The sequence below is a fragment of the Macaca mulatta genome, chromosome 15, assembly GCF_049350105.2.
Source record: "Macaca mulatta isolate MMU2019108-1 chromosome 15, T2T-MMU8v2.0, whole genome shotgun sequence".
Taxonomy (NCBI): Eukaryota; Metazoa; Chordata; class Mammalia; order Primates; family Cercopithecidae; genus Macaca; species Macaca mulatta.
In genome coordinates, this window is record NC_133420.1 from 62,231,584 (window position 1) to 62,252,506 (window position 20,923).

At 48.2% G+C, this 20,923-nt stretch overlaps 2 protein-coding genes across 5 annotated transcripts in view; one reads left to right on the forward strand and one right to left on the reverse strand.

Moving 5' to 3' along the window:
• Positions 1 to 20,923, reverse strand: part of LOC114672761 (uncharacterized) — a 75,542-nt gene that overhangs the window by 32,931 nt on the left and 21,688 nt on the right. For all 4 annotated transcript variants that reach the window (XR_013404683.1, XR_013404682.1, XR_003723211.2 and 1 more), the window contains one exon: positions 6,182 to 6,299. Coding sequence is in view for 1 of the 4 variants with exons in the window: in XM_077965696.1 (XP_077821822.1) it covers positions 6,182 to 6,299 (118 nt within the window). In the remaining 3 variants the exon portion in view is untranslated. The remainder of the gene's footprint in view (positions 1 to 6,181; positions 6,300 to 20,923) is intronic.
• Positions 15,854 to 20,009, forward strand: LOC144334623 (uncharacterized). The gene is made up of 3 exons (XM_077965698.1): positions 15,854 to 16,202; positions 18,294 to 18,431; positions 18,849 to 20,009. The coding sequence occupies exons 1-3, from the start codon at positions 16,143 to 16,145 to the stop codon at positions 19,209 to 19,211; spliced, it is 561 nt and encodes a 186-aa protein (XP_077821824.1). The 5' UTR covers positions 15,854 to 16,142; the 3' UTR covers positions 19,212 to 20,009.

Consider the following 20,923-nt stretch of genomic DNA (forward strand, 5'->3'; position numbering starts at 1 on the left):
TCAAGAAGTAGCAATATAAGCATGGTATTTAGAGAAAATACAGTAAATACTTAAAGGATTGAATTAGTATCTCTGAGGCTGTGCACAGTGGCTCATGCCTGTAATCTCAACACTTTGGGAGGCCAAAGCAGGAGGACTGCTTGAGCTCCTAGGAGTTCGAGACCAGCTTGGGCAACACAGGGAGACCCCTGTCTACAACAAATTATAAAAGTTAGCTGGGCATGGTGGCACATGCCTGTGGTTCCCGCTACTCAGGAGGCTGAGAAGGGAAAATCACTTGTACCCTGGAGGTCGAGGCTGCAGTGAGCCGAGATGGTGCCACTGCACTTCAGCCTGGGAGACAGAGTGAGACCCTGTCTCAAAAAAGAAAAAAAAAAAAAGTATCTCTGGGACTGAAAAAACAGAGCAGGGCCATGACTGGGGGAGCAGCTTCAGGGAATTGCTGATTTTTATAATAAATGTTGTAGAATTTTTTGACCTTTGAAATCATGTGCATGTATAACTTGATACAAATTAAAGTTAAATTTAAAAGGTCCCCTGAGATTAGCAGCCTTGTGCATATGTCTTTTAGATCTCTTCATTTGTTTCCTTAGGATAAATTCCAGAGATAGGACTGCTGGGTCAATAGGCATAAGTGTTTTCAAGACCTTATCACCCACAGTTGTAAACAGGGCACCCATCTTTCCCTTTCCAGAGGGCTAATCACCTTTACTTGCCAGTCTTTGCAAACACCATTATCAATTTTCACATCTCTGCCAATCTGATGGTAAAACATGGTATTACATGGTAGTTTTAATTTGTGCTTCTTTGACTACTAGTTTTACATAGTTAACATATTTAACCATTTTTAGTTCTTCTTTTATTGATTTCCTGTTACTATTCTTTGTCCATTTTCTTCACCTTTTTCACTCTTGATTTGTAAGGGCTCTTTAAATAGCAAGCCTGCTCATTCTCTGTCTGTCACACATCGCAAATATTTCCCCCACAGTGGGCCCTTCTCCTTTCAATGTTCTTTTCTGATATAAGGGATTTTTTTGTTTTTATATAGTTAAGTCTATCATTTATGTTTTTGGCCTTGTGGTTGTGCCCGGAAAGCCCTGGCTCATCTGTGGGCTTTTTACAAGCACAGCATCTCCTACAACTTCATCTACTATTCCTATTGAGTATTTCATCAATTCCAAGTTTTTCACATTTTTAATCTCTGAAACTGGGATGGTGCTCAGGTAGCAGTCACTGCCTGCTGCAAATCAGGAGGTCAGAAAACATCAGTGACTTGTCAACAAAAGTCCCAGAGACAACAGTGGGGTATTCTGCAAGGAAAGCTGCAACATCACCTGTTTCTTCTTCCTGCTGGGCATGGAAGGAGGGAACATTTCTCGGCCTCCCTTGCAGTTAGGAGTGGCTGCACAACCAGGTTCGAGCCACTGGACTGTGGGTGAAGGTGATATAGGTGCCTTCCCAGTTGGTCCATAAAACCTCCCATAAGATCCTCTACTGTCTTTCTTCCTGTTTAATGTCAGAGGAGCTGGCAGTGGCTCTGAGGGATGGCAGAAGCAGCTGAGGTCCCTGAGTGGCCAGATGGGAGGCAGCTGGTTAACCAGAGATTCTCACTGCTCTTTGTGTAAATAAGTAATACACTTCCATTGTGTTCAGCCATTGAGGTTTGGAGTTATGTTCCTCACAGCAGCTAGCATTGCTGATACCTAACTGATGCCCTTGTCTTCATTCTGACTCTAATCCAAATTCCTCTAGACTGGATTTACTGTTTTATCACTAGTATGATGTTGATTCTTGATTTTAGATAGATATACTTTAACTTGTGCTCTTTTTAAAATCAAGTCTTAGTATTGGAGTTATGCAAAGTGTGTAAAATTAATTGGAAAATTTTTAACTTTTTTTCTAAGCTCTGGGAGAGGTTGCATAGCATAGAAATTAACTGTTGGGTGAAACTGACAAAATTCATCCTAAGAACTGTCTGTGTCCTTTTGTAAGAGCACTGCTTTAACAAGTCTGCCTGCCTGCCTGCCTGCCTGCCTGCCTGCCTGCCTTCCTTCCTTCCTTCCTTCCTTCCTTCCTTCCGACAGAGTCTTGCTCTGTCGCCCAAGCTGGAGTGCAGTGGTACCATCTCAGCTCACAGCAACCTCCACCCCCTGGGTTCAAGCAATTCTCATGCCTCAGCCTCTTGAGTAGCTGGGACTACAGGTACCACCATGCCTGGCTAATTTTTTTTTTTTTTTTTTTTTTGAGACGGAGTCTCGCTCTGTCGCCCAGGCTGGAGTGCAGTGGCCGGATCTCAGCTCACTGCAAGCTCCGCCTCCCGGGTTTACGCCATTCTCCTGCCTCAGCCTCCTGAGTAGCTGGGACTACAGGCGCCCGCCACCTCGCCCAGCTAGTTGTTTTGTATTTTTTTAGTAGAGATGGGGTTTCACCAGGTTAGCCAGTATGGTCTCGATCTCCTGACCTCGTGATCCGCCTGTCTCGGCCTCCCAAAGTGCTGGGATTACAGGCTTGAGCCACCGCGCCCGGCCTTTTTTTTGCATTTTTAGTAGAGACGGGGTTTCACTATGTTGGCCAGGCTGGTCTTGAACTTCTGACCTCAAGTGATCAACCCGCCTCGGCCTCCCAAAGTCCTGGGATTACAGGCATGAACCACCACGCCCGGCCTACTTTCTTTTTCTTTTCAAACTAACTTATAGACTAAATTGTGTTTCCCCAAAATTCATAGGTTGAAGCCCTAAACCCCAATGTGACTGTGTATGGAAACAGGGTCTTTAAGGAGGTAATTAAGGTAAAATGAGGTCACAAGGATGGGGCCCTCATGCAATATGACTGGTGTCCTTAAAAGAAGAAAGACACCAGGGATGCATGTGCATAGGGCAAAGACCTTGGGAAGACACAGCAAGAAGGCAGCTGTCAGCAAGCCAAGGAGAGAGGCCTCAGGAGAACCAAGCCTGCCAGCACCTTGAACTTGGATTTCCAGCCTCCAGAACTGTGAGAAAATAAATTTCTATTGTTTAAGCTACCCATTCCAGTCTGTGGTATTTTGTTATAGTAGCCCTAGCAGGACAACTTTTATTTTATTCATTTTTCATTAAAAAAAAATAAAATAGAAAAAGAAAGCCATCCGTAATTCTACTACTCAGGAATAACCATTGGTCAAATTGTGGTAAATATCCTGGCAAATACCCACTGACATTTACATATTTACTTATGTAAGTAGAAGCCATTCTCTATAGATACCAATTTGCAACCTGCTTTTTACAAAATGTAATTAATTATTATTATTATTATTTTTTAGAAAGAAGGTCTTACTCTGTCACCTGGGCTGGAGCGCAGTAGTGTGATCACGGCTCACTGCACCGTAGGACTTCTGGGCTCAAGTGATCCTCTTGCCTCAGTCTCCAGAGTAGCTGGGACTGTAGACATGCACCATAATGCCAGGCTAATTTTTAAAGTTTTTGTAGATACTAAGTCTTACTATGTTGCCCAGTTGTCCAGGCTGGTCTCAAACTCCTGGCCTCAAGTGATCCTCCCACCTTGGCCTCTCAAAGTGCTGGGATTACAGGTGTGTGCTACGGTACCTGGCTACGCAATCTGTTTTTTTTTTTTTTTTTGAGACAGAGTCTTGCTCTGTCACCCAGGCTAGAGTGCAGCGGGGCGATCTCGGCTCACTGCAACTTCCGCCTCCTGGGTTCAAGTAATTCTCCTGCCTCAGCCTCCCAAGTAGCTGGGATTACAGGCGTGCACCACAACACCCAGTTAATTTTTTTGTATCTTTGGTAGAGGCAGGGTTTCACCATGTTGGCCAGGCTGGTCTTGAACTCCTAACCTCGTGATCCACCTGCCTTGGTCTCCCAAAGTGCTGGGATTACAGGTGTGAGCCACCGCGCCTGGCTGCAATCTGCTTTTTATACTTAATATCATAAATATTTCCCACGTGGCCAGGCGCGGTGGCTCACACCTGTAATCCCAGCACTTTGGGAGGCCAAGGTGGGTGGATCACCTGAGGTCAGGAATTTGCGACCAGCCTGGCCAAGATGGTGAAATCCCATCTCTACTAAAAATACAAAAAATTAGCCAGGAGTGGTGGTGAGTCCCTGTAATCCCAGCTACTTGGGAGGCTGAGGCAGGAGAATCTCTTGAACCTGGGAGGCGGAGGTTGCAGTGAACCAAGATCGCACCATTGCACTCCAGCCTGGGCAACAAGAGAGAAATTTCACCTCAAAAAAAAAAAAAAAAAGTTAAGATGGTAGATTTTTTGTTATGTGTATTTTACCACAATTGGAAAAAAATGCTCTGAGGTTTTGTAGTTACCAGGCTGGGGCACCACCTATAGAATGGTGCCCACTGGGCATGGAGGGCATACAGCCCTGAATCCAGAATTCCTGGTCTGCCCCCAGTTGCCCTGTGGTGTTCTGGCCCGTGCCTTCTCTTTGGGCCTCGCCTGTCAAATGCTAAACAGATCCCTGGAATGGAAAATGTCCATGCTTCCTCCTGACCCTGATGAGCTAAGATGAGAATTAGAACAAAACCGTGTGCTTTTAAAAGAGTAGATAGAAAATTAAAAATACAATCGAAAATCACACTATTCCAAGATTAAAAACATTCTTTAGAAACTGGGCTTATTAGACGACATACTTTCTGCATTGTATGGGAGAGGAGGGGGCCGGGTCACCAGTGCTGTCCGTAGGGGGCAAGCAGGTGAAATGATTATGAAATATGTCAAGTAAATGGTCCTTTTTTCTCGCCAGGAGATAAGGAAAGGTAATTTGGTCTGTCAGTCGCGCACACAGAAGACGTCATGGTCAACTGCATTAATACTGAATACTTTGTCCAGAGTCACAGAGCTCAAAGAAATTACAGAATCTTTCTCCTGTGAATTCTGGCACTCCTCTCAGCAGGCCTTTTCCCACCTGAATTCACAAGAGAGATTAATAAAAGGCAGGGCCGACGGTGGGACCAGAGCTGCTTTTCCCTCACACCTGGGACCCCCCTCCTCCGGCCCACAAGTTCAGCCTCATCTCTCGCCACACCCTTCCTGGTCCGGCTTCAGCCCAACTCAACCCCAGCTGTCCTGCTTTCTCCTCTTCCTATGGGCTCCTCTCCCATAGGCGCCAGTCAGAGCCCACCTGCCCAAGCCACCTCCTCCAGGACATCTCTCTCCAGTCCCAATCACCTCCCCTGTGACTGAAGCTCCCTCTGCCCCCACGTGCTCACGCTTCTTTTTGCAGTTGTTGTGAGGATTGTGTCCCTATCTCCCTTCTCCAAACACCTGAGACCTCCCTAGAGGACAGACTTGCCCAGCTGGCCTCTCCCACAGTGTCCAGCCCAGGCTCTGGCACTCAGCAGTGGAAGGGGTGAGTTCACGAGGCATCTACAAGCTTTCTCTCTTATGATCTAATAAAAGGGTATCTGTGGTAGATTCTTTCTTTTCTGTATTTTTTTCTTTTCTGTATTCTTTTCTGACCTGGCGGAGATGAAGATGTGTGGTTATGGTTGGGAGTAGACGCTGGGATGCTCTCTAAACCCGTTGTTAAGTTGTTAAATTGCAAGAAACCATCTTCCTCTCCACCCTCCATTCCCACCCCATTCCCACAGCGTGAACAGGAAGCGCCCACTCAGAGCCCTTATTCCAAAGGTGGAGAAACCTCTTTCCTTTGCTGCTTGTGGGGACTTGTCAGTCTCTGGAACAATTAAACCTCTTTCAATGCAGTTATATTCCCTCATGTAATAAGTACTGCATTATTTTTAGACTGTTTTACCCAATTAATTTTATTATCAGTTAATTATGTATTACCATCTTAAGAAAATGAATATTTGCCCAGTTGCTTAAGCTAAATCATTAAATATGTATGTATTCCTTTCTTTAAATGCACATCTGTTATCTTTTACAGATGCAGAAGACACGTTTGGAGCCATCTGTGCCTCTGAAACAGACCCCCATACAAAAGTGCAGTACTGGCCCTACGAGACGGCTCATGTGGGGCTCGGAGGCACCTGGGAAGTGAGGCCCACAAACATGTCAGAGATCTCAGCCTCAGGGTAAGTGGGAGGGCCACTGTCCTAAGGACCAGCTTGGCAGAATCTGGGGTGAGGGGAGGTAGGTACAGCCCAGAGCCAAATGCATGAAGGTGTATGAATGTGGAGCAGCCCCTGGAGGATAACAGTTGAAGAAACAAACCTCGAGGCTGAGTGCAGTGGCTCACATCTGTAATCCACAGATTTGGGGGCCAAGGTGGGAGGATCACTTGAGGCCAGAAGTTTGAGATCAAGCTGGGCAACATAGTGAGACCCTGTCTCTGCAAAACAAAACAAAACAAAACAAACGAACAAAAATTAGCCAGGCCTGATGGTGCACACCTGTAGTCCAAGTTACTCAGGAGGCTGAGGTGGGAGGATCCCTTGAGCCCAGGAGGTAGAGGCTGCAGTGAGCCAAGATTGTGCAACTGTACACTGCACTCCAGCTTGGGCAACAGAGTGAGATCCTCTTTCAATAAAAAAAAGAAAAGAAACAAATCTCGATTGAGGTGGGCATGGTGGCTTACATGTGTAACCCCAGCACTTCGGGAGGCCAAAGTGGGAGGATCTCTTGAGCCCAGGAGTTCAAGACCAGCCTGGGCAATATAGTAAGACCCCATCTCTAATTAAAAAAAAAATTAGCCAGGCATAGTGGCACACAACTGTAGTGACAGCTACTTGGAAGGCTGAGGTGGGAGGATCTCTTGTGCCCAGGAGATTGAGGCTGCAGTGACCTACGATGCTGCCACTGCACTCTGGACTCAGAAACAGAGTGAGACCCTGTCTCAAACAAAATAAAACAAGAAAGAAACTCCTCCTGCTGCCTCTGGGTGATTGGGTGCAAAACTCCACAGAGGTCAGCAGGTCTGGTCCCTGTGAGACCCAGACTCACTGTGTGTGATCTGGGCCAGTCCGTGGACTTCAGCAGCCTCAGTTCCCTGACCTGCCAAAGTAGCGAGATTACAGGCATGAACCACAGTGGTCAGCTGAGAATTTTCTTTTCTTTTCTTTTTATTTTTGAGACAGGGTCTCAGTCTGTTGTCCAGGCTGGAGTGCAGTGATGTGATCATGGCTCACTGCAACCTCGACCTCCTGGGCTCAAGCAATCTTCTCACCTCAGCCTCTCGAGTAGCTGGGGCCACAGGTGCGTGCCACCATGACCGGCTAATTATTTTATTTTTTTATTTTTGGCAAAGACAGGGTCTCCCTGTGTCGCCAGTATGGTCTCAAATTCCTGAGCTCAAGTGATCGTCCCACATTGGCCTCCCAAAGTGTTGGGATTACAGGTGTGAGCCACCCACCCAGATGAGAATTTTCTTAGTAACAAATTAGATGAGACATCCCAATTGTTTGTTGTAGTGAGATTTAATTATAATTCACTCAACAAACACCTAAGCACTTTCTTGGTTGGGTGCTTCAATTTATATTCTTATATTCAATTTATATTCTCATAAATACATAGAGGGACTTAGGCCACAGTGTATATTTTTACAAGATTCCTGGAAGCATAGAGTAGGGAGTGACTGGTTCTGCACAGGGAAATCAAGGAAGGCTTCTGAGAGGAGGTGATGACTGAGCAAGTTACTTCATTCATCTGAAAAGACTGTGTACTGTGTAAGTGAAGGGGCGTCACTGTATATGGCAGCTCTGTTGAATGGGCCTTAAAGGACTCTTGGTTGCAAGTGAGAGATACCTAACTCATTGTAGCTTAGGCAACCAAGAAATTCATTGGCTCCCGAAGTGTGGAAGTCTGGGGGGAAGCAGGCATAGCTGGATGCAGGGGCTCAAGCAGCATTGTCAGGTTCTCTCTCTCTCTCTCCCCCACACCCCCGATCTCTTGCCTCTCTGCTTCGCTTTCTTCTATGAGTTAGTAAAGATGGTGGTGGGCAGCCAGATACAGAACCTCCCAGCAAGACAACTCTATCCAGGGAAGTCCTCCTTTCACCCAGGGACTAAAGTAACAATCCCAGAAAAGAATTCTTATTGGCTTCTTGAGTCACATGCCTGCCTCTGAACCAGTCACGTGCTGAGGGGTGGGGCAGAGTGATCCTCAGAGGGCCTGGGTTGGAGGGAGAAGCCACCAGGATTGACAGCCTCATGCTGTGGGAGGAGTGGTTCTCCCAAGGACGCTTGCAAACAAAATCATACATCCACTACAAAGAGCAGGGAAGACCTCTCCAGGCGACTCGGAAGGAGGTCTGTAACCAAAACATTGCCAAAAATGCTACTCCCAGGGTCTCTGCCATGCAGGATGCCACTATGACCAGTGGCCCCTAAGCTACTGGGCAACCCTGCTCATGTCCAACTGTGAGGACTGTTGATCTCTGAACTCAGCTGGGGAAGAGAAAAGAGGCACCCCCTCCCCACCTCTTCTCTAGGCTGTTAGAGCTCAAACGGTGCTTGGAGTCCACCCATTTGTTCCATGGAACTCTTTAAAAATAACAGCAAGAGCTCATGAACTGAAATGCACACAACTTTCTTTTGAAACCTCCTTTGCTCAGTCACAAACCATGGGAATTAAATTTGTGTAGTGCATTTAACAGACAATGAACGTTGAGCAAGGTCACAAATACATGTTGGGATTACAAGACAAAACACCGAACAGAGACCAGCCATCATCCTTAGCCTTGTTATGTGCTGCCTGTGCCTGGATTCCCAAATCTGACATCACCCTCATAGGCGCCAGATGGGCAGCCTCTCATGCCGCGCCCCCTGCTCCTAGCACGACACCATTTCTAAAAGGTGGGTCACTGCTAAGCAGTTGGAACGATATAGAACTGCTTTGTATTTTTCTTATGCATTTAAAAATACTTTCAGGCCAGGCGCGATGGCTCACACCTGTAATCTTAACACTTTGAGAGGCCAACGCAGAAGGATTACTTGAACCAAGTAGTTCAAGACTGGGCAACATGGTGAAAACCTGTCTCCACAAATACAGAAAGAATAAAAAAAAATTAGCCAGGTATGGTAGTGCTTGCCTATAGCCCCAGCTACTTGAAAGGCTGAGGTGGAAGGATTGCTAGAGCCCCAGGAGGTCAAGGCTGCAGTGAGCCCTGATTGCACCACTGCACTCCAGCCTGGGTGACAGAGTGAGACCCTGTCTCAAAATAAATAGGCCAGGTGGGAGGGCACCTGTAATCCCAGCACTTTGGGAGGCCGAGGTGGGAGAATCACTTGAGGTCGGAAATTCAAGGCCAGCCTGGCCAACACGGTGCAACCCCATCTCCACCAAAAATACAAAAAATTAGCCAGGTGTGGTGGCACGTGCCTGTAATCCCAGTTACTTGGGAGGCTGAGGCACGAGGATCGCTTAAACCTGGGAGGCAGAGGTTGCAGTGAGCTGAGTTCTCACCACTGCACTCCAGCCTGGGCGACAGAGCAAGACTCTGTCTCAATCAATGAATCAATCAATCAATCAAAATACTTTCAAGAAGGCGGTCACTGGCATCTTTTTGGCTTTTAGACCAGAGTGACATCCTTTAAGAAAGACTGTTCTAGTCCAACCCTGCAATTTTATAGATGGAGAAACTGAAGCCTAGAGAGGGAAAGTGACACTGAAAGTGATTTCAATAGCTAGACTCAAGTTGGTCTGAGACTCCTGGTCTGACACGTTTGAATTCGGTCAGGTGAGGAACTCGGGAAGGTCTGCAGGTGGCGCTGCTTCTAAAGGGCCTTTGGGACACTTGGGCTCAATTTTCTCACTTAACCTTGGGTTTCTGATTTAGAGTGGGAAATGCTGCTTTTCCTGATCTCAAAGGTGAAGGTTCCACCAAAGTTGTTCACACAAGTGTTATAAGAGAAAACTTTTAAACAAATTAGAATGTGGTACATCCTATTTAATGGTAATCTATGAAATGTACATCTATGAAAAATTGTATTGTTACCAAAAATGGCAGCTATGAAAATTAAGGATTATGGTAGATTAAGAGTAGTGGTTGACACTAAGATTACTGGCTTCCATGTATGCGTGCCCTTGACCCTGAAATTTGTAGTCCCTGCCACTGTGACTCTGGGCCGGTCTTACGACTTACTTTGACCAGTAGAATGTGACGGAGGGTGAGACACTGTGTCACCCCAGTTGCCCAGGCCATGACCAGCCAGCCAAGACATGTGAACATCGCCCCCTTAGACCAGCCAGGGGACCCAGCAACTGATCACAGATGCATAAACAAAACTAGCTGAGCCAGGCTCAGACCAGCAGGGCTGTTCCCCGACCATAGACTCTTGGGCAATAATAAATCTTGTTTTTTTATTTTTAATTAATTAATTACTTTTTTGAGATAGAGACTGCTCTGTTGCCCAGGCTGGAGTGCAGTGGCTCAATCTCAGCTCACTGCAACCTCTGCCTCCCAGGTTCAAGCGATTCTCTTGCCTCAGCCTCCTGAGTAGCTGGGATTACAGGTACCTGCCACCATGCCTGGCTAATTTTTTGTATTTGTAGTAGAGGCGGGGTTTCACCATGTTGTCCAGGCTGGAGTCGAACTCCTGACCTCAAGTGATCCGCTTGCCTTGGCCTCCCAAAGTGCTGGGATTACAGGCGTGAGCCACCGCACCTGGCCAAATCTTGGTATTTTAACTCGCTGAATGCTGACTGTTGGACTGTTATGTAGCAATAGCTGACGGAGACGGAGGTACTATTGAGCCTGGAGAGGGAAGCATGTGGAGATAGCAGGGCAGACGTGTCCATGAACAGCATGACTTTCACCATGCACCACGGAGAGGAGATGCACAGCAGTAGCCCGTGCCCCTCACACCAGGGAAAATTCTGGAGGGAAACCTACCAAATAGCTCAGGGATGGTATTAAGGGATGAATGGGGGTAATTACGTTTTTCATTTTTCTCTTTTCCATATTTCCTGTGATGTTCTTTTTTTGTGTGTGTTTTGGTTTGGGTTTTTTGGGGGTTTTTTTTGAGACAGGGTCTCACTCTGTCGCCCAGGTTGGAGTGCAGTGGTGTGATCACGGCTAATCACAGCTTCAACTTCTCGGGCTTAAGTGATCCTCTAGCCTCAGCCTCCTGAGTAGCTGGGATTACAGGTGCCTGCTACCATGTCTGGCTACTTTTTGTATTTTTAGTAGAGATGGGGTTTCACCATGTTGGCCAGGCTGGTGTCAAACTCCTGATTTCAAGTGATCCACCTGCCTCAGCTTCCCAAAGTGCTGGGATTACAAGTGTGAGCCTCTGCACCCGGCCTTGGAAATAATCACTTCTAACCTGTGGGTTTCTAAATGGGGAGAGTGAGGATGAGAGTCCACATTTGGTGGCAAAGCCAGAACTAGAACTTACTTCTCCTGAGTTGGGTCTAATATTCCTCCTAGCGGATGCTAAACCTTTCCAGCAAGGTTGAGGTTCTGGGCTGGGGCTAGGGTGAGGCACGCTGCCATCAGGGTGAGAAGTTTCAGGAGGCACTTGCTCCCAGGGCCCAACTTGCACTCAGCCAGGAGAGCTGGTGCCTTGCAGCCTGCTGTGGGCAGAGCTCGTGAGTGGGTTTTGTGTGGTTGCCAGTGCTGCTGAAAGTGCACTGTCCCAGTGTGAGAAGCATGGGGTGAAAAATATGTGGACTCAGCACCTGGCACAGCTGCCTTGGGAGGTGTTGAGGAGCTGAAGAGCTGTGCAGAGCGGTCACTTGTTTTCCACTAAAATGTGATTTTTGTCTTATTTTCTTTCTTTTTTTTTTTTGAGTCACAGTTTCGCTCCATCCCCCAGGCTGGAGTGCAATGGCCTGATCTCGGCTCACTGCAACCTCTGCCTCCGGGGTTCAAGTGATTCTCCTGTCTCAGCCTCCTAAGCAGCTGGGACTATAGGCATGCGCCACCACGCCCAGCGAATTTTTGTATTTTTAGTAGAGATGGAGTTTCACCATGTTGGCCAGGCTGGTCTTGAACTCTTGACCTCATGATCCACCCACCTTGGCCTCCCAAAGTGCTGGGATTATAGGTGTGAGCCACCACACCTGGACGTCTTATTTTCTTTGTTGTTGGTGGTGATGTCCCTCCTCCCGCCACCACCATCCCATGGGGAGGATTTAATAAAGGTAGAAATGTCTCAGGACAGTAAAATCAGAAGCCTTCAGAAATGGTGAAGAGACACAGTCTTAATCCCTTTAAGAACTGAGTTAGGGCTGGGCATGGTGGCTCACACCTGTAATCCCAGCACTTTGGGAGGCTGAGGCAGGAGGATCATTGAGGTCAGGAGTTCGAGACTAGCCTGGCCAACACAGTGAAACCCTGTCTCTACTAAAAATACAAAAATTAGCTGGGTGTGGTGGTATGCACCTGTAATCCCAGCTACTCTGGAGGCTGAGGCAGGAGAAAGGCAAAGGCTGCAGTGAGCTGAGATCCCACCACTGCACTCCTGGGCAGCAGAGTGAGACTCAAAAACAAAAACAAACAAAAACCAACAAAAAAAGAATTGAAGTTAGACACTTTTAAAGATCTTTGAATATCAAAGCAACTTTTGGTCTGATCTGGTAAACCGAGCAAAGTGACAACTTTAAATCTGTGTCACTTCTTCAAGCATGTCAAGTGCCTTCAGAGTTTCTGAGGAGAGTACTCCTGGTCACAGATTACTTTCTCCTGTTGGTGGCGTGATGCCCTGAGGAGAGGAGAGGAGAGGAGCAGGAAGGCTGGGGGAAGTGGGAGGAGGTGGCAGAGGAGGGCCCCGCTGGAGAGGAGTGTGGGCAGGGGCCTGGGTTTCCTTCCAAGTGCCAGGTGAGCTTGTTCCTGACTCTGAGACCCCTTTACTGCTCCCCCTGGTGGGGTTCCTCAAGAGAAAACGCCACTGCACTTATGTGAAGTGGGCAGTGAGAGTGGGGCACTGGGCACTGGAGTGGGCGAACCTGCCCAGAGCAGAGGGCTCAGTGGGGCTCCTGTGTTGGCATAAAGACTCAACAGAGGCCGGGCATGGGGCTCACACCTGTAATCCCAGAATTTTGGGAGGCCAAAGTGTTCAGATTGCCTGAGTACAGGAGTTCAAGACCAGCATGAACAACATAGTGAGACCCCATCTCTACAAAAAAACCATAGCTGGGTGTGGTGGCACTCAGCTGTGGTCTCAGCTACTCAGGAGGCTGAGGTGGGAGGATTGCTTGAGCCCAGGCGTTTGAGGCTGCTGTGAGCTGTGATCGCACCATTGCACTCTAGCCTGGGCAACAGAATTAGACCTTGTCTCAAAAACAAAACAAAACAAAACAAAACAAAAAAAGACTCAGCAGGGCTGTCCCTGGGGCAAAGCCAAGGGCCAGTGAGGAAGTCATGTGAATGCAGCGTGATGGAAGAGCACGTTTTCTCTCAGAGCTGCTCAACAAACATGGTGTAGCCACTGTGGGAAACCAGATGGCAGTTCCTCAAAAAATTCAATGTAGAACTACCATATGATCCAGTGGCTCCACTTCTGCATACCCCAAATTATTGAAAGCAGTGGCTGGCGTGGCTCATTCCTGTAATCCCAACATTTTTGGGAGGCTGAGGTGGGAGAATCACTTAAAGCCAGGAGTTCGAGACAAGCCTGGGCAACACAGCTTGTCTCTACAAGAAATAAAAAGATTAGCTGGGTGTAGTGGTGCCCACCTGTAGTCCCAGCTAGTCAGGAAGCTGAGGTGGGAAGATTGCTTGAGCCCAGGAGATCGAGGCTGCAGTGAGCTATGATCGCACCTTCTCCAACCTGGGTGACAGCGCGAGACCTTATCAAAAAAAAGAAAAAATGAAAGCAGGGTTTATACACACACACACACACACACACACACACACACACACACACACACACACACAGAATCTCACTCTGTCGCCCAGGCTGGCATGCAGTGGCATGATGATCTTGGCTCCCTGCAGCCTCCGTCTCCCAGGTTCAAGCAACTCTCCTGCCTCAGCCTCTCGAGTAGCTGGGATTACAGGAGCGTGCCACCATGCCCTGCTAATTTTTGTATTTTTAGTAGAGATAGGGTTTCACCATGTTGGCCAGGCTGGTCTCAAACTCCTGACCTCTAGTGATCCGCCCACCTCAGCCTCCCAGAGTGCTGGGATTACAGGCATGAGCCACTGCGCCCTGCTGAAAGCAGGTTTTACATAGGCACTTGTACACCAGCGTTCACAGCAGCATCACTCACAATAGCCACAAGGCGGAAGCCACCCAAGTATCCATCCACGGCCAGATAAATGGATAAGCAAAATGTGGTGTATACAAGCAATGGAATATTATTGAGCCTTAAAGAAAGATGGGAATCCAGACATATGCTGTCACAAGGATGAAACTTGAGGACATTATGCTAAGTGAAATAAGCCAGACACAAGGAAAAAAAAATACGATTCTACTCATATGAGATGCCGATAGCAGTCTAATTCATAGAGACAGAAATGGGAGTGGTGGTTGCCAGGGGTTCAGGGGAGAGGGGGAATGAGGGAATATTGTTTAATTGGTAAACAGTATTAGTCTGGGAAAAAAGTTCTGGAAATGGATGGTGCTGATAGTTGTACAACAATGTGAATGTGCTTAATGCCACTGAACTGTACACTTAAAAATGATTAAAGTGGTAAAATGTAGGTTATATACATTTTACCATAGTAAAAAAAAAAAAAAAAAAAGCTCTTCAACAGTGACTTGGGCTGCCTTGGGACGTAGTGGCCTGTCCATTAGTGGAGGTGTGCAAGTGAGGCTTGGACACCTGCTGGACGCTAGGGAGGGGTGCAAGGATGAGGGAGAAGAGTGGAGAGGGTCATCCTGTGATTTGGGTCAGGATGGTGATAACAAGAGTGGTTGACATTTTTTGAGCTCTTATTTGTGTGTTGTGCCCTGAGCTAAATGATTCAAGTAGATGGTCTCTTTCTCCCCTGGAGCCACTGAGGCATGGTCTATGCCATCCCAAGGACTGACAAGGCCACAGCCCTGGTGGGCAAAAGTCATTGCTGCCTGCCCAGGTCCCCTTCCAAGAAGGACGTGCTGCCCAGCAGCTGGACAGGCGGTCAGCATACGGCCTTAAGTGACTAGCCCTGCAGGACAGCCTCAGCTGCAGAGATTCACCCAGCCCGAGGTCATACCCTTCCCTGGGCAGCCCACATCCAGCCACTGACTGTATGGGGGTACAAAGGCCTGGCCATCTCTGCATGAAACTCCACATTCAGAACTTTCTTTTTGTTTTTTTTTTGGGACAAGGCCTTGCCCTGTCGCCCAGGCTGGAGTGTAGTGGTGCGATCTTGGCTCACTACAACCTCTGCCTCCCGGTTCAAGTGATTCTCCCACCTCAGCCACCCGAGGAGCTGGGATTACAGGTGCATGCCACCATGCCCGGCTAATTTTCGTATTTTTTGGTAGAGGCGGGGTTTCACCATGTTGGCCAGGCTGGTCTCGAACTCCTGACCTCAAGTGATTCCACCTGCCTTGGCCTCCCAAAGTATTGGGATTATTACAGGCATCAGCCACCACACCCAGCCCACATTCAGAACTTTTGAAAGGACATTCTGGCTTCCAGGGGTACCCCTGAGGTTGGCCCCGTTGTTGTTCAGCCCGCATGGCAGCTAGCCTTTCCCATTTGTCTGCTCCTGCCTCTACCCACCTTGCCCAGGTGCTGATCCCAATCCTCTTCCATAAACATCCCGGTCAGGGGCTCGGGAGCCTCACCTGCAGCTTAGGTCACTCCTCTGAGTGGCGGTGGAGCTGGGACCAGGGAAGAGGGCCTGACCTGTCTTGGACAGAGAGAAGCTCTGCTAACCCTCAAGAGGGCCAGTCAGGGCTTCTTGGGTGACCCTGGTCCCCAGCACTCAGCCAGTCTGAGGACCCAGAGCCTTGGAGACCAGGGGCGAGTGTGCCTCGCGCTTCTATTATCCCCATTGTGCCTGCCTAATAGCAGAACCACACCACAATGACACTGGAGCTAAATTCTAATAGCTAGCCCTGCCCGTTAATGGCCTCTTATACATTTAAATTGGGTGTGATCCTTTGGGAACTGTAATGTTATTCATGGAGATTGTGTCACCTAATTTGAATACAGAAAACTGTACTTAAGAGATATGGCGGCTCAGATGGTTTCTTCTTTCCCTCCTCCCGTCCAGCTTCTCAGTTCGGCTTGGCTGAGGGTACAGTGTGTGCCAGAGAAGTATAAGGGCCGCTGCCATCATTGAGTAGAGAAAATAATGCAGAACAACAGGGCACAGTGGCTTACACCTGTTATCCCAGCACTGTGGGAGGCCCAGGTGAGGATCGCTTGAGGCTAGGAGGTCAAGACCAAAAAAAAGGGAAGTAAACAAGGGAGGGAGGGAAGGAGGGAAGGAGGGAGGGAGGGAAGGAGGGAGGGAGGGAAGGAGGGAGGGAGGGAGGGAAGGAAGGAAGGAAGGAAGGAAGGAAGGAAGGAAGGAAGGAAGGAAGGAAGGAAAAAAATGCAGAGTGGAAGTCAATTGAAACCAACAAAAAGTCAGAATTCCACTCTGTGTGACTTGAGCAAATTATTTAGCCTCTCTGAGCCTCGGTTTTCTTGTCTATAAGTGACAAGAGTTTTAGTTCTCGTGCTGGGGGAGGACTGCACGTCAGTGAATACACAGAGAGCACACAGCACAGGGTACTCAAGTATCAAACATTTGAAGTATTGGCTGCAAAAATTCACAAGAGTTATTTGTTTGGACCACCTCGATCCTCATGTTTTTCAATGTAAATAACAATAGAAAGATTGGCAGGCAGGTTGTTTTTCTCTTTTTTGTGTTTTTGAGACAGGGTCTGCTCTCGAATACACCAGCAGCCTTGAACAAGATGTTCACGGCAGCTTGATTGGTGGGGAGGGTGTTTGCCCAGATGTGCAACAGTAGGGAAGGCTGTGGAGGAAAGTAAGGAACTCCAGCTGCCTGCAGAGAATGTGACATTGCCATAAGACCAGGAGAGTGGCAGGGCCCCTGTAAGGCTCCAGAACTCAGCACCTGCTCCCTCTTCCTGATGGAGGAGAATTCCTGCCCTGATAACGCACACATCACACAGGAAGTGGGGCTTTTCCCTACAGAAAACCTGGCTTCAGACCTAGGTAGCTCTGGATGACCAGGACAGAATCACATCTGAGCTGGAACTGTCCACATCTAACCCCACTGCTCCCCACACAGAGGGGACACTGAAGCCCAGAGAGGGATGACTTGTCCAGGGACACACAGCTGGCCCAGAACTCAGGTCCTGGCCTCTGTCTTGGGCCCTTCTCTGACCAGCTGCCTTTTCCACTACCTTGCAGCTGTCAGGAGGTGCCTCCTTCTTTGTCCAGAAAGAAGAAAGAGTGGCTGCACGGCTCAAGGGCTGTCAAAGGGCAAACCAGGTCAATGGTCCCACCCGCCCACAGTGTCAGAGGTCCCCCACGAACGACTTGGCTGGGGCATCCCTCCAGGGGTGGGGATTGGCCCCTCCATCCTCATGGCAAGCATGCTAATAGGCCTCCTCCTATCACTGCCTCCTGTTTCTTGGATGGGATAAACTGTTTGGCCTTTGGACAAGATTATTTTTGCACCAAACAGGATTGTTATCACTTAATTGAAAATAATTATCCAATGCAAATTGAGTTCAACTTATCTAGCTGGAAATAAAGAAGTGAGTATTTTGGGTGGTTTCACTGCTGCAAAGGCAGGTATTTTAAGCAAATGAAAGTAACGAGATGCAGGCTGCGTTTTCTGCAGGAGGCCCTGGGAAATCTGGGGGCCTTTCTTGAGTTGGCCCCTGTGGCCGGGAAGTCTGGCTCACCCCCTTGTCCACATCGGGGGTTGCTCTAATGAGTCTGTACCGGAGGAGAAGCTCTGACAGGGCCGGAGGCCATGGGGGTGGCTGACTGTGGCAGGGGTGCCTATAATCCCACACAGTGGTTCCGTCCCTGCGGAGCTTATCTCAACAGACACAGGCCCTGCCCTCCTCCAGAAAAAAGAAGAAAGGGTAGGGGGAAGGAGAGAGTGCTCTTAATGTAGGTCTAATGTGGGCGGCCACGTCTCCTCCTCTGTGTCCTTTACCACAGGCACTGTGCCTTTCAACCACCCAGGTACCTGAGCCAAACCAAGTTCTCTGAGGTTCTCTCAGTCTCACCCACTCATTCGACTGGCCACCAACTCCATTTGCTTTCTTAAGTATTTCTTGGCTTTGTTAATTTCTTTCCATGCCCACTGTATCAGTTGCCCATTGCCGCAGCAATACTGCATAACAAACAGCCCCAGAATCTCAGTGGTCTGCAACCACAGGCATTCCTTCTCAGGGCCTGACCTTGGCTGGGCTCACTCAGGGGTTGGCAAGCTGGTGGGCATCTCTGCTGTACATATCCCTCATCCTCCTAGGGTCCACGGGCAAGCTGGACAGGTTCTTCTCATGGTGATGGCAGATGCATGAGAGGAAAAGTAGAAATACGTGAGGTCTCTTACCGTCAACTCTCAGACCTGATATCAAGACTCGTTTGCCCCATTCCATTGATCAAAGTAAGTCACAAGACCAAGCCCAAAGCCTCGTACAGCCAGAGTGTGGATGCAGGGAGGTAGAAGAATTGGGGCTAAAATTCACACCTACTACTGCCACCACTGACCTTTCTGGGACCTCCAGTCCTGACGTCCCCACTGGAGTCCTCACCTCGTTTCAAACTCTCTGATCTATTCTCCATACAGTAGTTAGCTTGCTCCTTCTAAAATGCGGACCTGAGCACATTACATTTCAGCTTAAAAATCCTTACAATCCTTCTTTCATGGAGGGGTCTTATTCCTGTTTTCTGAGAATAATTGAAATTCAATTGTAAAATTACTCTTTTTAGCAATACCCTAAGGAGCCTATGAAAGATGCAAACAGTACAATGATCATGGTGGCCCCTCTAATTGAGCGGCTCTGGTTCTCCTTGTTTCTAGGGGCAGCCCTGGCCGTGCGTACTCACACACGGCCATGCACAGGAGATCTGCAGCCCGGACAGGAGCCGGAGCACCTGGGAAGGACATGAGGCAAATGCTCAAGAACGCGAGAGCAGCACGCCCCAGCTGTGGGAGGGGCACCCTTTGAGCGCTGAACACGGGAAGGCCATGGCACAGTGCCAGGCTCGTGGCAGGGACTTTATTCTCTTCCAAACTCCAACCATGAATCCACCCAGGTGTAAACCTTCCACAGTGAACCAGTTGTGCCTACGGAAGCTCTGTAGACAAGTGCTGCTCAAAATGTCACCTGCAGACCTGTGCTGCTCTGCAAACTCTTGGTTAGATGTCCATGAAGAGGAATAAGCAGCTCGCACTGGGATGTACATTACTGTCACTCAGCAGGCTATTTAGTCCTGCTGACTTTTTCCATAGCAAGACTTTCTCAATAAAGGAAGCAGGGCACTGATGTACTCTCTGGGGCAAAAGCTGCTTAACTCCTGGTAACAAAGTTTGTGGCCCAGCTACTTTCAGGCTGCTTCTGGGGACACTAACCTGAGGTGTCCAAGCATCTCTGAGTGGTACCCAGGGAAAATTATGAAGGCATTAGGCAAAAGCTAGTAGTTTAAAAAATCATAAATGCTATAATAACAAAAAATGAGAGGTTACCTCAATATAAAAAGAGAAAATTGGTTAAGTAAGTTATATACGTCCTCTTAATGTAGTTGACAGCACTTATAAGCGGTTGGGGACTTTATAACGGGATGAGAAAAGGCTTAGGATATGACAGGAAGTTACAACAGAAGCATGATATAAAATGGTGTTAGCAGCCCCCTGTGTAACATGTCGAGAAGATATATGTGCTCACATTCACATACTCGGAAGGAAATGCATGAAAATACAAATAGGGGATTTGTTAGAGTGATGTAGCGATGAAGTTTTCTTTTCTATTTTTTTTTTAAATTTGAGACAGAGTCTTGCTCTGTTGCCCAGGCTGGAGTGCAGTGGTGCCATCTCGGCTCACTGCAACCTCTGCCTCCCAGGTTCAAGCGATTCTCCTGCCTCAGACTCCCGAGTGGCTGAGACTACAGGTGCCCGCCACCACTCCTGGCTAACTTTTTCATATTTTTAGTAGAGATGGGATTTCACCATGTTGGCCAGGCTGGTCTCGAACTCCTGACCTTAGGTGATCTACTTGCCTCGGCCTCCCAAAGTGCTGGGATTACAGCCATGAGCCACCGTGCCCGGCCTATTTTTTATACTTTTGGAATACAGTTCTGTTACTTTATAATGAAAACAATTGTACACCTAGTAATAAAATATTTGCATGATCCATCCAGTTGGTACCCTCTATTTCAGTGTTTCATTAGATTCCCACATTTATACATTAAACAATCATTAATTCAGATACACAAATTCAGGGTTTATGATCACTCATACCCCTTCTTTCCTCCCTTCTTCTCTTTCTCCCTCCCTCCCTCCTTCCCTGCCTCCCTTTATGCTTTCCTTCTCTCCCTCTTTTCCTCCCTCCCTTCCTTCCTCCCTTCCTTCTTTCCCTGCCCTCCTGCCCTCCCTCCCTCCTTCCTTCCTTCTTCATTCAATAAACCTTTAGGCAGCACTCCTTAAGCGTGAGTCCAGGCACTGCAGGGCAGCAGTGAGAAGCCATCACTCCCGGGCCTCACTGGAGGCAGTTAGGCCTCATCCTTGCACTCTCTGTAATTCATCTCGCAAACATCTGCCCACTCTGCTCTGTGCCCCAGCCTAGAGGACAGACACAGGTTCACTCTGTTCAGCAAGAGAGAAGACAGATGAATATCCAGGACACTTTTCTTCTTCAGAAATATTGGCTAAGAGCTTAAAAACTTCATACATTCCTGTAACAAATTCAAACACTAGGCCGGGCGCGGTGGCTCAAGCCTGTAATCCCAGCACTTTGGGAGGCCGAGGCGGGCGGATCACAAGGTCAGGAGATCGAGACCACAGTGAAACCCCGTCTCTACTAAAAATACAAAAAATTAGCCGGGCGCGGTGGCGGGCGCCTGTAGTCCTAGCTACTCAGGAGGCTGAGGCAGGAGAAT

Excerpts from the sequence above, each read along its gene's own strand:
- LOC144334623 (XM_077965698.1), top strand. The coding sequence starts at position 16,143 with ATGCAGAACAACAGGGCACAGTGGCTTACACCTGTTATCCCAGCACTG. Across the intron at positions 16,203-18,293 it reads CAGCACTGTGGGAGGCCCAG|GGTCCACGGGCAAGCTGGAC; the intron begins GTGAGGATCGCT and ends TCATCCTCCTAG. Across the intron at positions 18,432-18,848 it reads GCCCCATTCCATTGATCAAA|GGGCAGCCCTGGCCGTGCGT; the intron begins GTAAGTCACAAG and ends CCTTGTTTCTAG.